At 32.9% G+C, this 16,246-nt stretch overlaps 1 protein-coding gene, 1 long non-coding RNA gene and 1 pseudogene across 3 annotated transcripts; 1 reads left to right on the top strand and 2 right to left on the bottom strand.

Annotated features, from left to right (window-relative positions):
* Positions 1–2,545: 2,545 nt before the first annotated feature.
* On the bottom strand, positions 2,546–5,269 carry LOC146905804 (FBD-associated F-box protein At5g56370-like; annotated as a pseudogene). The gene is made up of 4 exons (XR_015020138.1): positions 5,264–5,269; positions 3,531–4,111; positions 3,249–3,386; positions 2,546–3,071 (listed from the first exon to the last, which is right to left on the bottom strand). The product of XR_015020138.1 is annotated as an FBD-associated F-box protein At5g56370-like (transcript).
* Positions 5,270–5,347: 78 nt separating this feature from the next.
* Positions 5,348–7,821, top strand: LOC146905805 (DENN domain and WD repeat-containing protein SCD1-like). The gene is made up of 3 exons (XM_085726056.1): positions 5,348–5,988; positions 6,064–6,157; positions 6,876–7,821. Exons 1-3 carry the CDS (start codon positions 5,815–5,817, stop codon positions 6,887–6,889), a joined length of 282 nt encoding a protein of 93 aa, XP_085582182.1. The 5' UTR covers positions 5,348–5,814; the 3' UTR covers positions 6,890–7,821.
* Positions 7,822–9,649: 1,828 nt separating this feature from the next.
* On the bottom strand, positions 9,650–10,990 carry LOC146905806 (uncharacterized). Its single transcript, XR_015018810.1, has 2 exons — positions 10,891–10,990; positions 9,650–10,697 (listed from the first exon to the last, which is right to left on the bottom strand). It is a non-coding gene; the product is annotated as an uncharacterized LOC146905806 (long non-coding RNA).
* Between the last annotated feature and the right edge of the window lie 5,256 nt (positions 10,991–16,246).

Below are 16,246 nucleotides of genomic sequence, written 5' to 3' on the forward strand. Positions count from 1 at the left end.
AATGCATTGCTTTGGAGATTAATTGTCATAATAATAATTTTATTGTAATGGCCATTTATGCAAATAATGTAGTTTGCTGTGGTATTTTTAGTGATCATAGTGGAACTTTTTTGGGTTGTTTCTCGCCCAATATAGAGGCCTTTTTGGTCATGGAAGCTAAGTTTTTTGGTTTCATTATTGCAATGGAAATGGCTGCAGCTCGTAATTGGCTGGAAAGTGGTTCTAAAAGCGCGCTCTTGGCCTTGAAGAATCCCTCAATTTAATAAATTGTATTGTCTCACAAGTTCATGAACAAACTAAATTTCCAAGTTGTGTCATTTTATATCCGATTTAACGATGTCAACACTGTTTTCAAAAATTTCCTTGATCTGATAAATTAAATAAGACGTTTATGTGTTCAATTATGGGTTAGGTCAGTTCTTGTTTGATTTTCATGATACTTTATGAAGATGAATGTAATGGTGAAATTGAAGATGAAGATCTTATCATTAAAATAGTTATCAAACATACAAATCAAATCTACGAATTACCAAAGGCATACCGTCAATACTAAACCTTTGTTTATATTTTCATTTATTGAATGGTTATGTTTTTCTCATGTAAATTATATTTTAATATATTTTTTTATTTATGAACTTTATATTTGTAATAACATAATTCTCTTTTTAGAAAAAAACTGGTTTTATTAGTTTGACATTTTTTTTCATTTCTTTGGTATGGTGGAGATTTAAGCAAATACAATTATTTTCTCAGAGTTTATTGAAAATGATTCTTCTGGGTTTTTATAACTTTTAATAAAATTTGTATTGTTTTTGTTATGTTTTTATATGTTGTTACCATAGGAACTTAAAAGTCGAAAACTTGTTGATATCGTATAACTCAACCAGATTAAATTTTTTTGATTCACAAGAACGTATCAACCTATTAAAGAGTTCACACGATGAATATGGAAAACTAAACCTGCACAATATATGAGGTGAAAATCAGCAACATGTTTCATTCATTTGAGTGCAACAAACTAAAAAAGATTTTTCATAACTTTGACAAATAGATTTTATCTCTTGTATTGTACCTAAGTGTTATCGTACCTTCTTGTATGGCCTGGTCAACTGCCACTTCTTTCATGTAAAGATCTTCTAGTTGTTCAACCTAAAGAACCGCTTCTGACATCAGTTGCAAGGGATGAAGCAAGGTGGTTGGAGGGGAAATAGATAATGCTCTAGCTTTTTCTAGGGAATGTTTGTAATCGATTTAGGTTTGACATTGGAGTTCCAAGCCTACTATGATTTTCTAGAATTCCATTTGTAGGCCTGAGTTTGGGTAAACTTGTATTTTCAATCATTTTCAATGCGAATCAAGTCGGTGTTTAGGTTAGTTCACAATTTGAAGGTCGATTTCAACTTGGATCGTTATGAGGCTTTACGTGTCAGCTCTTCCATTTCCTTCTTGATACACTCCAAATCTACCTTCCATCCTTTCTTCAATCTCTTTTTGTATTTTAAGCATATCCATTCTGAGTAAACTTGTTTGAATACAACTTTGATTGATCATATATGAACCCTGTAATGGAGGTTACAAGCAACGTGCTTGTAATAATCTTTAAAGATGAGATAATTACTTGAAAGGATCTCAACGCAAGCATTATCTTGTTGGGAATCTTCGGATGAAATGGGGGAAGGTTATTGAATGATCCTATTCAAAACAACTTTGTTTTAAGTGAAGCTACCTCCTCCATCTTGGTGGATATTTATTTATGCATTTGGGCTAGGATTTGTTCTAAATATGATAAAATATGAGTTGTACATATTTTATAGTCTAATACATTATTTAGTCGTCACTTAGAAGAAATTAGAAGTTTTTTACTCTTCACCTTGTATATAAGCACTTCTCTGTCACATTTGTTACAGTTTAATAGAAACAGAATTCCCATTTGATAATTCATCAATTTCTCTGATTCAGAATGATTCATATGAGCAAGGCTCAATTTTCTGTTACAATCTTCATCCCCAAATTCACTCTTCACATGGTATCAAAGCCTTCGAGGTTCTGAATCACACACACTGTTTTTTTCCCCATTCTTTCTTTGTGCTGTATCAATTCTTGATTCTGATCTTCATCTTGTTCTTGATTCCGATCTTCATCTTGTTCCTGATTCTTCACGATGTCTTCAAGTGATGACGAATTGATTAGCAGTAGTCGTTCAGGAAGCGTTCGTCCTTCTAGAAATTGCCGCCGCAAGGATCATCAATCTGATATGTTGAATCCGTTCAACATGCATCCGAGGGATAATCCTGGTCCTAGGATTGTTTCGCCACCGTTAATCAGCAACAATTATCATTCTTGGTCGCATGCTATGAAGACCGCTCTTTAATCCAAGAACAAAATTAGGTTTATCGATGGAACCTTACTATAACAATTGCACACTCCTACCTATGTTTATGCATCAGATCATAATTTATCATACAACTTCTTACAAAATGGATCAACGTAGACAAACAAAAATAGGTAAGCAAATGCTAGATTATTTAAGGAACACTTTTCCATGACCATCAAATCAGAATTTAGCATACAACTAGTCACAAAATGGATTAACATAGCTATGAATTCATAAACAAATGAAAATAAAAATAGGTAAGCAAGTACTAGATTGTTTAAGCTACAATTTTCCTCAACTTATGCACCATAGACAAAGTTAATGACCATCAAAGTTCTAGTTCAAACCACCAAAACTAGCAATTGCATCGCAGAAGCTAATTAGCTAACTAAATGACAGGAATGAAAGAGTATCATGAATCATGATAAACTGTAAGCTCGCACGTTGAAGAGGCCCTTGGGTATGAGGATAATGTTCTTTCTATTTCAGGATGCACACCATTCCAGATTTTCATGGTTTGTAAAACTCTTGCATTCTTCAGAATATACCTTGCTAGTTTAAGCTCTTCTGGTAGGCCTAATAAATTGAAAAGATTGCAAGTTTTAAGGTGTAATGAAAGGCATGGCGGAACAGAATCTGGGGCCACCCAACTTTCTATGTCATCCTCTCTAAACCAATGTACCTCGTCTAAGTCAGCCTGTTAATAATGCACATAAAATAAAAAATAAAACATAAAGGTGTGTGTTAAAAGTCCGCACCGGATGACACAATGAAATTTATCAGCTCACATGTCGATTTTGTACGGTTGAGTTATGCCTAACCTAACTTTTAAATGGTGCAACAAATAAATCAGATATTATTATCCTTAACAAACCTGATCAATGTCCAACTTTTGAAGCTTAGGGCAGTGGTTGAGAACTTCTACTACAAATTGCCAACTATAATCATGACAAAGAAGCTCCAGTTGGGTCAAATTATGAAATGTAGGAATCAAATCATCAAGGTAAAGCACCTAGTTCAAATATGTAGAAAGATAAATAGTTAGAAATCAATGTAAAATTCTCACACAAAAAATAAAAAGGAAATTACAAAATACTCCACATAACAATCACATTGTTCTGTTCCATTCCTTTATCAGTAAATATCATAAACAAACCTCGTTAATTTCAAAGCGCAGAGAAGGTACATTGCGAACTGCTTCAAACAGAAATAACAATGAGCGCAATCAATATCAGCTTTGGCCAAATTACTTAAGCAAAAGCTCTTCCACTCGTTACAAGTTAGATAATCCTTAACATCAAATGTTACATCATATGTGCGAAAATCTTCAAGAATTGGACATCCCCTTAGAAATGACATGAAATCTCGAAGTTTAGGGAACCAAATATATTCCAAATAAAGGGTTTTAAGAGAAGGAAGTAAAACAGAAGAAAAACCCTCGTCCACACTAAAACCCGAAAGCTTGAGAACCACAAGGGTTCTGCAAGTGAGAATCCTAACATGTAATTTAGGTAACCCCCTTGTTTCAACACGGAGACGAAGATATTCAACTCCGCATTGAAGCACAAAGTTGACCCATCTGGTGATATTGTTAACGGGGTAGTGAATATAGAGACGTAGATGATGATCTTATGTAAGATCAAGGTGGAAAGTATTAATGGGAAGTGCAGCGTCTCGAGAGAGTAGAACGGACGATACGAAATCGTTAAAGTCGAAGTTGGAGTCTTGGTCTGTTTTCTTTTTTCAAGGAGTAGAGAAAGTTTTATTTTTAACGTCGAAAAAAAAAAGTTTTATTTTTGTTAACCTCTTGTTTTTAAAGACTTGTTGAAAAGAAGTTATTATAACACACTATCTTCCACAACTTTAATTTATTTTAAAGAGATGGATAGAGGAAGAGATGAGAGAGAGAAATCTTAATAGAAATAACAATTTTAAGAAATCTCATGCTTTCGTGAAACACTTTTTCATCGTAAAATTTCATGAAAAAATACATTAAAATCCAATTATTTAAATAATTTTTTGAAATTTGAATGATTTTGAATATTACGAGACTTTTTTTAAAGAGTTTTGATTGAATAAGACTTTTATTAATAACAAAAAATTTGATTGAATAACACAACTTTTTAAGTTACAAAGAGTTTTAATTGAATATCACAAGACTTTTTATTACAAAAAATTCTTTTAAAATCTTTTAGGCTTTGTTTGAGAGTTTAGGATATGTTTGTTTCAAGGGAAAGAAAGTGGTGAGGAGAGAAAGGTGAGGGAAATAAAGTCTTTCTTTTGTTTGGAACTCCCTAAAATGGTTAAGGAAAGAAAGAATTTTTGTGGGACCCACGTTGACAACTTTTCCACCCACATTTGAACGGAATGCTTGAAGAATACTAGTGTTTTGTTCAAAATGTCCAAAATGCCCCTATTTTTATTCTTTATTCATTTTACTATATCAATTGTTGTCTTTTTTCATTTATTTTTTTCAATACAACGCTAACTTCTTTTCTTCTTTTTTTTGGAAATAATTTACTGCACAACGTTGGTTAGCACATGTGGTTGTTTTATGCCACATTTTATTTTTTCACTAAAACTATAGACAATTAGTTTATATATACTAACATATTATTTTTGTTAAGGGTATTAATGTCAATTACTAAATTTAGGTTTTTCTTTCCTCCAACTTTCTATTCCACTTTCTCTTGTACCAAACAACCAAAACAATCCTCTTACTTTCTACTCTCTTTCTTTCCTTAGACAATCTTTCCTTTCTCATTCTTTCCTTTCACTTTCTTTGTGCATCCAAACAAAGCCTTAGAGAGAGGGTAAGAGAGGACTTTGGGGGAGGGGGTGAGAAATATAGAGGAAATTGCTTTTTTTAAGGAGTGGTGATACACATACCACCATAGGTGGCATACCACTCCTACACCCACATAAAAAAATGACATGTGGTATAGTGGGCCCCACAATCCATTAATTGTCCCTCTCTTCTCTTTTCCTTCATCCCTCTATTCTCTTTTCCTTTTCCATCGATCTCTCTCACTTCTCTCTATCTCACCACCACCACTCCCTCTTTCTTTCTCGTCTGCCACCACCACCGAATCCTCTCCTGCTGATGCAGGGTGAAATCATTATTACACATATTTCTTTTGTAACAATTTCTTGCACAAACACAAACTTTATTTCACATCTATTCCATCCATTCAATTCAATCCCTCATCGGAAAGAAAAAGCTTCAGCACCTAAAAAATGCTTAACAACCAAAACTCCCTCAAATTCACAAATTCAACTTAAAATAACGTACAAATTCACATTCACATTGAAATTCATAATTCACAGAAACCGAAAGCAAAGTAGATCTTGAAGCACCCTCTTCTTTCTCGATTCCATACAGGGGAAAGAGGAGAAGAAGATATCGCAATCACAATTCTTCGATTCATCATCATCCAAAAATGTCTCAAATCTTTGAATACTTCGTTGTATGCGGAATCGGTCCTGAGATTCGATCCATTGATGGAAACAAAGGCTACCACGGCCCTGGTTGGATGTATCTTCCTTTTCTTCTCGATCAATTTCAACCTTCTACTCACTCTCTCTATCCTCCTCCACCTCCTCAGCTTCCAACTGTAAACATCTTCTTCCTATGCTTTCACTTTTTCGAGTTTAGATGATGTAATAATGCGAGTGATTGTTGATTGTAGTGTGTTCTTCCGGCTGGTGTTGAGTTCCATGCTTCAGGATTTGATCCGAACGATCCTTCCACGTTTCCGCGGAGTTATCCTATTGTTTTGACCGGTATGATTCTGTACTTGCATTTTCTATTCAACTTAAATTGCTACTTGATTTTGGTGTATGTGGAAGTTAGACATTGTTTATAGAAGCTTTCTGTATAGATTAAATGGTTTAAATAACTTAGGCCCTATATGGATTATGGATAACCAACGTAATTAAGTGTTTATAGCATAAACACTTGTGTATAAGCTATTTCTATAACAATAGATAAGATAAAGTCAAACCAATATCTTATAAGCTAAGTAGTTGTTTTCACAAGCTATCTCAAAGAGTCTGACAAATGCTTATACCAGCAGATAAGCTCCAATAAGCCAATTCAAGCAGACACCTAGTTACTTGGTCGTGAACCTTAGGAACGAGGTCATGGTATACGGTTATTGTATGATTAGAGATTGTTAGTATATTGATCCATTCTTATACTGAGAAGTGTGGTATTAGTTGACATGTTCACTATAGGTTAAAATAATCAGGTTGTTTGTTTGATATATTTCGCAATGAATGAATTCAACAGTAAATAGCCATGAAGTGTGTTGTTATTGATGGGAATTTTACCAGAGGAAAATTAGTAACGTACAAGTTATGAAAGGATAAGTGAATTTCCAGTAGTGATAGTCTCTTGGTGTTACTCAATTTTATCTCAGTTGTTCGGTGATTTGTCATTTAGACTGTATATTCAACTCAGTTGTAAAATGGTTGTTTAGTCTGTGTTTTCTTGTGGAAGGTATTCACTTCTAACTCTTGCATCAGAGGCCATTTGTCACCTAATCTATCCATTCCGATGGCAGATATTCAATCCTTTACTTATGTATTCCAGTCTGGAGTTTTATCGCAGCACCACCTTTAATGTTATGACTGATTGCTCATGGTCTTTTTTTTCTTCCTTTAATCACTATATCTAACTAAATGTTTAAGCAAACGTCCTCAAATAGATAAATTATGGCCCCCCTTCCCCAGTAAATTTTTTATCGCGTGGGTAAATGTCTGTTTAGCAGTCCCACTTAAAGTTTTCTATTCCGCTTCTTTATGCATATCACATTTGATTGTAATTTATCATGCTATTTTCCTAAAATGCTGACACCTTTTGTTGACCTGCTTCTAATGTTTGTTTTTTTTTCTTTCTCTCAAGCATGTATACATTCCATTGCTGTTTTACAGTGGAGTAGATTATATTGATGCTCCTACACCATATATGATGGGACTTCATTCAGGTGTTGATACCACTGGTCTAACAATGGATGGTGTAAGTCTGCACTTCTCTTGTATGGAATGCTCAATTACAATGTTAGTTGTACTCACATGGATAATCATTTAAACACTCATCTTCTTGATAGTATCACACAATTGTCTTCAGTTTTTAATCGACAAAGTAAAGTTCACGGCAATAGTGGGTGATATGATATTAAGTCTTGACTTAGGGAAATATTCAACAATCATTCATTCTTATGAAATTTTGAGTACATGGATTGATTGTAAGGTTGGGTAACTTGTCCTTTGTCATGATTCATTCTTATGATATTTTGAGTACATGAAATTTTCTTTCCGTACGTTTCTGTTATCTTCATTCTGTGTAATTGATCCATTAGAGATCTTCTTTCACATCAATATTATTGAAACTTTCCACTGCAATTTTAAGTTCATTACACTTGATGTCTTTATATTTTGCAGCATCTGAACAAATATGGATTAATTTAAGCCATTAGCATTTAAGTTATTTTCAATCAACTGATTATAGCTTATTTTGAAGGAGTTAATTGCTTTTAATAAAAATTAAGACATCAATAATTGTCCCATGAGTTATCTCTTTTGAACGAAATTATTTACATCTGGGAAATATAAACTAGCCAAATATATGGTCTGTATGACCACATTTTTACAAATACGTGACCACTATTTTTTCCTAAATTAGAACTTGTCCGTCCTTAGGCATGATAAACTTGCCGATTGTAAAACAGGTTATTTATGGTTGGAAATGCTTTTAGTGTAGTGATCAAATGAGATCATGCGTTCGGTTCGCCTAAAATGATATTATTTACATCTGGGAAAGAAAAACTAGCCAAATATATGGTCTGTATGACCACATTTTTACAAATACGTGACCACTATTTTTTTCATAAATTGGAACTTGTCCGTCTTTAGGCGTGATAAACTCGCCGATTGTAAAACAGGTTATTTATGGTTGGAAATGCTTTTAGTGCAGTGATCAAATGAGATTATGCGTTCGATTCGCCTAAAACGAAATTATTTACATCTGGGAAATATAAACTAGCCAAATATATGGCATGTATGACCACATTTTTACAAATACATGACCACTATTTTTTCAGAAATTAGAACTTGTCCGTCTTTAGGCGTGATAAACTCGTAAATTGTAAAATAAGTTATTTATTGTTGGAATTGCTTTTAGTGTAGTGATCAAATTAGATTATGTGTTTGATTCGCATAAAACAAGATTATTTATACATGGGAAATATAAACTAGCCTAATATATGTTTTGTGTGACCACATATTTTAAGGTGCGTGACCACTATTTTTTCAGAAATTAGAACTTGTCCGTCTTTAGGTGTGATAAACTTGCAGATTGTAAAAGAAGTTATTTATCGTTTGAAAGGCTTTTAATGTAGTGATCAAATGAGATCATGCGTTCTATTTGCCTAAAACGAAATTATTTACATCTGGGAAATATAAACTAGCCAAATATATGATATGTATGACCACATTTTTACAAATACGTGACCACTATTTTTTCATAAATTAGAACTTGTTCGTCCTTAGGCGTGATAGACTTGCCGATTGTAAAACAGGTTATTTATGGTTGGAAATGCTTTTAGTGCAGTGATCAAATGAGATTATGCGTTCGATTCACCTAAAACGATATTATTTACACCTGGGAAAGAAAAACTAGCCAAATATATGGTCTGTATGACCACATTTTTACATATGCGTGACCACTATTTTTTCGTAAATTAGAATGTCTCACTGACTATTGGCTTGAATTGCTTTTTTTTTTTTTTGCACATGTAAGTTACAGATAACCAAATAAACGAACAATATAACCATAATTTGTCAAAGGCGTAACCATTTTTTCGTAAATTAGTATGTCTCACGACTAGTTTTAAACACATGAAAGAGAAAAAAAAACATGGTTACGCCTTTGTAAAATTGTGGTTACACACTTCAAATATTTGGTTATACATAATTTTCCTGTGAAAACAATATTATTTTAAGGCGAGTTATCACTGAAATATCAAAAGTGATAAAATGTAGTGAAAACAATATCATTTTAAGGCATTTTAAGGCAATATATGTATTCGAGTTTAAACTATTTACTCATTGTTTAATGATAATAAAGTGAGGTGAATGATCTTCGTTGTTTGACAGACTTTAGGAAAACTATCCAAAAATGATATGCATTTAACCATTTTTTAACAAAGGTGTAACCACATTTTATTTTCATGATCAAATTGTCTTTATCACTATTTCACATGATATTAAGAGTTCAAGAAACATAGAATCTATATCTTTTGATATTTCAGTGATAAATTTCCCATTGATTTACAATAAATAAGGAATGTTTACAATACCTTAATATTACACATCCAAGTCAAAACATTACAAAGAAATCTGTCAATTATCAAAGAATCACTCATTCTTTCTTGAGCCACTATATCATGTTATGGTCCTTCCCATACACTTTTCATCTTTTCTTCTAGTACAACCAATCCCTCCTCTTTGTTAAACTGGTAATACAAGACCTTGACTTTCATGATTCCAAGATCTTTCTTATCTTTCACCATGGGTATATCAAGTCATGACAATTAACAACAACCTAAATCGAAGCTTCTTTTCAGTTTGTACTTCCAGATCAAGGGGTAATATTATAATTCCATTCCCAATCGTTTATATTGCTCAATGTCATCATTAAAAACCTGAAGTGTTAGTTATTGAGTCTTCTTGCAATCAACTAATTTTTTTGATCCCAAACAACAAACACATTACTAATCATTATCAAATGCAAAATAAAATAAAATATGCCACAAAACAACTCCAAAAATGAAAAATTACATACGGGTCCAATTTATACCAACAACAATCACATTAATATATGTACCTTGTTCCAAGAAACTTATAGAAACTGCTATTCAATTTCATACCAATGATCATCAATTGCAGAAATAGGAAAACTGAAATCCTCTAAAACATACATGTAGTACTTATAACATGAGTTATATGTGAATAATTTTCTATATTTGACAAACTTCTTCATTCCAATTAGTCTCCTCATCCACGTCATTATTTTCACCATTTCATCAAAGTAGATGTAGATTTTTCATAAATTTTCAGCGATAGTTTGATTTTAACTTCTTCGAGTCTCAGTGGCAAGGAGAGGCAATACATGTATATGTATAAATAGACGTGAAATTACCTAATATTCCTGAAAATATATAAATCATGTACAGATTGAGAAGAATGTCCATGCTATTTGAAACATGGGAACAATAAGAATTGCATCGAACAAGGACAGTCCTTCATTCAACCTAGTCATCTGCAAAATTGGAAAAGTTTATCAGATCAAAACATCTTTTTTTGGTGGTGGCCGGGGTTTGAACCCCGGACCTTGCATATTTTATGCATTGTCCATACCATCTGAGCTAAGCTCATGAGGACATCAGTTCAAAACATCTGCAAACATTGATGAAGGTCCTAAGATTTTTTTTTTACCGAAAACTAGTCCTTACCCAAAATCCAGCAGTACTGAGAAATAAAAGAAGCATGGAATACGTGAACCAGCTGTGCAGCTGATAGCCATTGGACATAGCCAGTCGTAAGAGGTTAGAACTGCCAAAATGAAGCTGCCATTAGGAATAAAGTACACAGTCATTGTTATTGCGTCATGAACTACTAAGCACTGACACGGACACCAAGACACTGACACATCCGTAAAAATTTGAAAAATTAATGAATTAAATGTAATCACGTCACTACAAGAAAACTGTGATTTAGCGTCGGCCAGAAACCCACTCTAATAGGGCTAAAACCGACGCTAATCCTGATATAGCGTCGGATTAGCGTCGGGGTCGAGGGCAGGCTAAAAAACTCGAAGCTACTGGGTAGCGTCTGCTGTTTGCACTCCGAGGCTACCGTAGCGTCGGTTATGCCGAGTTTAAATTCGACTCTACAATTAGCCGAGGCTAATATTTCAACATCTTAAAAGTCAACCAAATCATGTAGAGTGAGCCAAACCGACGCTAAAAGATTCATTTAGAGTCGGACATGCAAACTCTAATGTCCACATTTCAGTAGTCAATGAAATTTTATAGAGTCGGCCACACCGAGGCTAAAGTCAAAACTCAAAAGTCAAATTAAATATAGAGTCAGAATGGCCAACGCTATATAATTTACTAATAAAAATATGATTTCGTTCCCTTTATTCCCCTATTGTGCTAATAAACCAGTTAACACATCATAGCTAACACCATTATCTACCAATTGTAGTATCATAAAATCAAATGTCTAATTGAGCACTTAGAAAGAGAATTTTTTATCACAAATGTTTACATTATCCACCAATTACACTTAGGGGGTTTGAACAAATGTTTATCGCATACACAATCATAATCCTAAATCAAAGATATCAAGTGATTCTTTGAGCAGATGTAATTTCAAGCAACACTAAGATTTAGATAGACCCACATTCGGAATGCAGAATCATTGGCCAAAATTCGATTGAAAGGTAGCATGCAGCCATAGAAAGTTGCTTTGCCGAAAGGCTAGCTTGAATTATCACATTGAAACCACCTATTGCAGGCCACATATCATAACTGAAACAACTACATTAACCTAAAAGAAAATTAAATAATGTACATAGTGAATACATATCGTATTGCATAAAGGTAGACATTGATCGTATTGCATAAAGACAGAAATCTTAGAAATAGCCACACATGTAACTTGTAAGAATCCACATTTTCATTTGTTGGTTTTCAATTTGCAGTATCCCCAGTTCTCTAGTTTGTGTTCCATTAGAAAGAACAAAGATTAAAAGATAGGAATCTAATTCACAAACAGAACCTACCTTTGGTTCCAATTTGCAAAGTATTAAGATTTTATTTTTTACTTTCTTTCACCAGAAACAATGTAGAAAGCTTTTTTTTATTACTTGTTTTCCTAAACCTGAAATAATAACCGCAGTTATTAGAATGAATTTTTAGCAAATATTAAAAGCAAATATGATAAGAAGCATGAAACCCAATAACCTCAACAAAAAGTGGAAAAAGAGAGAACATAACTAGAATTAGAAATATGTGTATTGTAAGATACTAATAACCATGTTTTTTATAGTGTGCTATCTCAATCTCCACGACTGATGAAGACGATTTTGATGTCTTAGCAACTGCTCCAATCGCATCCTGCAAATACACAGGAATATTGTTATCATATTAGTATTTCACAAAACACTTGTGAAGATTAAATGATATTGAAAAGTTTGGAAAGATTTTTGGAAACAAAAATACAAGACAATTAAGTTCTGATAGATTAGGATCAGCTAAAAGATGAATTAAGAAAATAAAATCTGTTCTAATATTGAAACAAATGATATACATAATCAATCACAACCTGCAAATAAGTAGAATTTAACTTTATGTGCGCGCTTAAACTTTATACACTTAAACATGTTCATGTGACTAACCAGGGAAATGGATAATATGGTGTAGAGAAATATGAGATAGTTAATACAAAAATAACAGAACCTCAATGTATATTGGAAGAAATTTAAATGCTCCGAAATATATCAGCATTACAACGATACACTAATATTCGCTCAAGACTGAACCAAAATAACAGAACCGAAACATGCTCACACAAACTTAGAGAGATTCGTTCAGACCATATATAGATTGATAGGAGAGTTCCTGATAGTTGAATGAATGAAAATGGTATGGTCTTATAGCATCTATTTATACTAGTTTTGGAAATTGATGAGTCAAAAGAATTTTGTCGTGGCATCCCTCAATTGATCCAACGGAAAAGCATATAAGGAGGTGTTAATACTTGATGATTGTTTCAATTGTATGACCACAAGCATGCTTAGCCACCAATGGCATCACAAGCTCACCTGTGCTCTTTTTTCTGGGTTATCACCAATCTCAGTCAGAGCACACTTCTTATATCAAACATCACCATTATCTTGGTTTATGTTAATGACTTGGTTCTCTCTGGAAATTACTTAAATGAGATACAATGTGGCAAGAGTTTTATCACCAAAACTTACATGGAATCAAAAAAAAGCACTCGACAACCTCTTTGGCTAGTTTAGATCATTAGCAGCTTTATCTAACTGCTTCGTACCATCACCAGCTCTGTTGGGCATGAACCTAACAAAAACAAATTTAAATCAAAAACTTCAAATAAGTTATTACAATTTAAAAACTACAAAAGGCATAAACTTCCACACAATTACCAAATCAAATATAAATAAATAATTTATATAAAATTATACTTTTTAAAATTAATAATGCACTATCATATATTATGAGAACTTTGTATCGAGACCGTTTCTTTTCCAATAACTAAAGTAATTTATTAACTAAATAACATGTCTGTTACAACATCAACATAGACACACTCTACTCGTCTTACACTATCATGTGCTAGACGCCTGGACCAAAGATGATACAATGTGTCAGACATTTGTGCTTAGTATTATAAATTTTTGAGAACAATGAAATCAAACGCTACTAACTTATAATTGTTTTGAAGACATCAAAATCAAAGGTTACTTGCTAACTTATAATGGTTAAGTTCTCTAGTATAATTTTTGTCAAAAACAAATTGAAGTATTTGAGCTTATTACTTTAATTTCAGTTCGGTTCACTTTAAAAACAACAAACTAGTTCACCAAATCATGACACCAGTTCAGTTTGGTCCGAACCACTAACATGTTTTCTACCATTGTACTTTAACAGTTTGAAAGCTCTTTCCTCCTAATTTTAGCGTCTTAGCCTGTTTCTAAACTTCGGGTCATATTTGTGCTCTAATGTATATCTTTGATTAATTTTATGAATTATTAGCATATTTACCCTTGCTTACTTTTCAGACCATATCTTGGGCTGCGATAATTGGAATGAAGCATGCGAGTATTCGTCAGAAAGCTGAGACGAAGACCTACAAATCTCATGTTGATCTCGAAACCCAGTTCGGACATCCTAATGGTCAAAATTGTGAATTACTGAACCAGTAAAGTTGACTGCGAGTCACTAAGCATTAGGTTCATATGAATTTCATGAAAGTTTAATGTTATTGAATTTCAATGTATATCAGATTCACAATAATCTCAAGATATATGATATATTCACTATCCAAATGTCATCGAGGCATACCAAAATTGCAGCTGCCAACTTACAACAAATGTTCCCAAACCATGTACTCAACTTCTTGTCCATCTTTACCCTGCAAGAGAAGGGTTCCAACACAGAGATGATTTTTAACGTTTACAAACACAGATGTCAAAGTAAATGTTATCTATACTATTTAACTACAAGGAAATAACAGAAAATGTACATTTCCATTGAAGAAAAAATACAACAGAAATATAATAGTTGATAAAACAAATCTATACATGCAACCATCTCAACCATTTATTGACAGAAGCATCTGGTTCTAAGTATTTTTTTAAATTTAATCATGAAGTTCCACGCCAGACTTCAACTAGAAACATGAAGTTCAACTAGAACCATTTCTAGTTAATCATGAAGTTCTCACTACAAAACATATGAATAAGATACTAGTAATTGTTTGTTTCTCCATATATAAAATAGAGAACATATTTTTGATAATTTCCATTAAACCGTGATTCATTTATACACTTTTACTTTGATAGTAGTATCTTTGAATTGCTCAAGATGCTTTCAAAACATATAGCTGAAATAAGAAAGGAAGAGATGAATGTACCTCTCAAGAATCCCGGGCTTTGGAAGTTCCTGTTGAATCTTCTTGGTGTCAACCAAAGTATAAGATACTAAAGGGTATTTGACAGAAGAAGAATGTTCCATCAGTAGCCTAGCTTTCCATTCCTACATGTTGAGTAAATTATGCCCAAACCATGAAAAGTCAAAACTCACTGTTAGGATAGAAGACTCACTAACACTACAAGTTATATCAAGAAATAAAGTTATGGCATAAAGATAATCCATGGAATAGAAAGATTGAGTTAAGAGTAAATCGTTTCATGTTAGTTTTAAAAAAGTAATCTAACAATAAAAAAAAGATATATTGTGTAAGTCTTTACATAGTGAAATCATGCAAAACCCAAGCGGTATGGAGCACAAGACCAATCAACAATTAATATTACAATTGTAACAACCGCAGCCATTAGGTGGAAATAAAGAAGCAGTGGCTGTTGTGTCTAAATGTCGTCACCCTAGTGTCGCCATTTCTCTTTTTCCTTGTAGTGAGTCTTCTCCCGCTTCATGTTCAGAACTTCAATCAGACTTGTAAATGTTTCTTGGTCAGGCCTAACCACAAAAATACACAAAGTCTAAAGTGTGTATGCACAGATATCGTTTTAGCTACTTACATCTACAATTATCTTTCATATAAACCTTGAGTCAATCTGAAAAGATTGCAATACCGGAGTGAAACAAACACACAATATATTTCCAATAAACATGGTTTAAAATATAATAACATTAACTCTGCAACAAAGTTATTATGTTTAAGCTAAGTAGATGCCAAGTATTTTTACATAATCCTAGTAATTGGTTATGTCTAACCAATGAGCAGGTGTACGGAAAAAAAAAAGAAAAAAAATTACAGAAGATGGATTAGGGAAAAAAACAAACCATAGAATGACATACTAAACACAATTACTAAATGAATTAATATCATATTCTTTCATTCTCATTGGAATGACAGTAACAATAAGGATTTGAACACTAAAATTACTAATACAATTACAGTAATTTCATATTCCTTTCATTCTCATTGAAAAGACAAACACAATTACTAGGATAAAATTTATAGTGAAGACACTCCCAAACACAACAAAAAACAGAGAAAGAAAATACAAAATCCAAAATCCCCTTTGACATCAAC

This window comes from Medicago sativa, chromosome 7 (genome assembly GCF_051527215.1).
Source record: "Medicago sativa cultivar Bolivia chromosome 7, Bolivia_mono, whole genome shotgun sequence".
Classification (NCBI taxonomy): domain Eukaryota; kingdom Viridiplantae; phylum Streptophyta; class Magnoliopsida; order Fabales; family Fabaceae; genus Medicago; species Medicago sativa.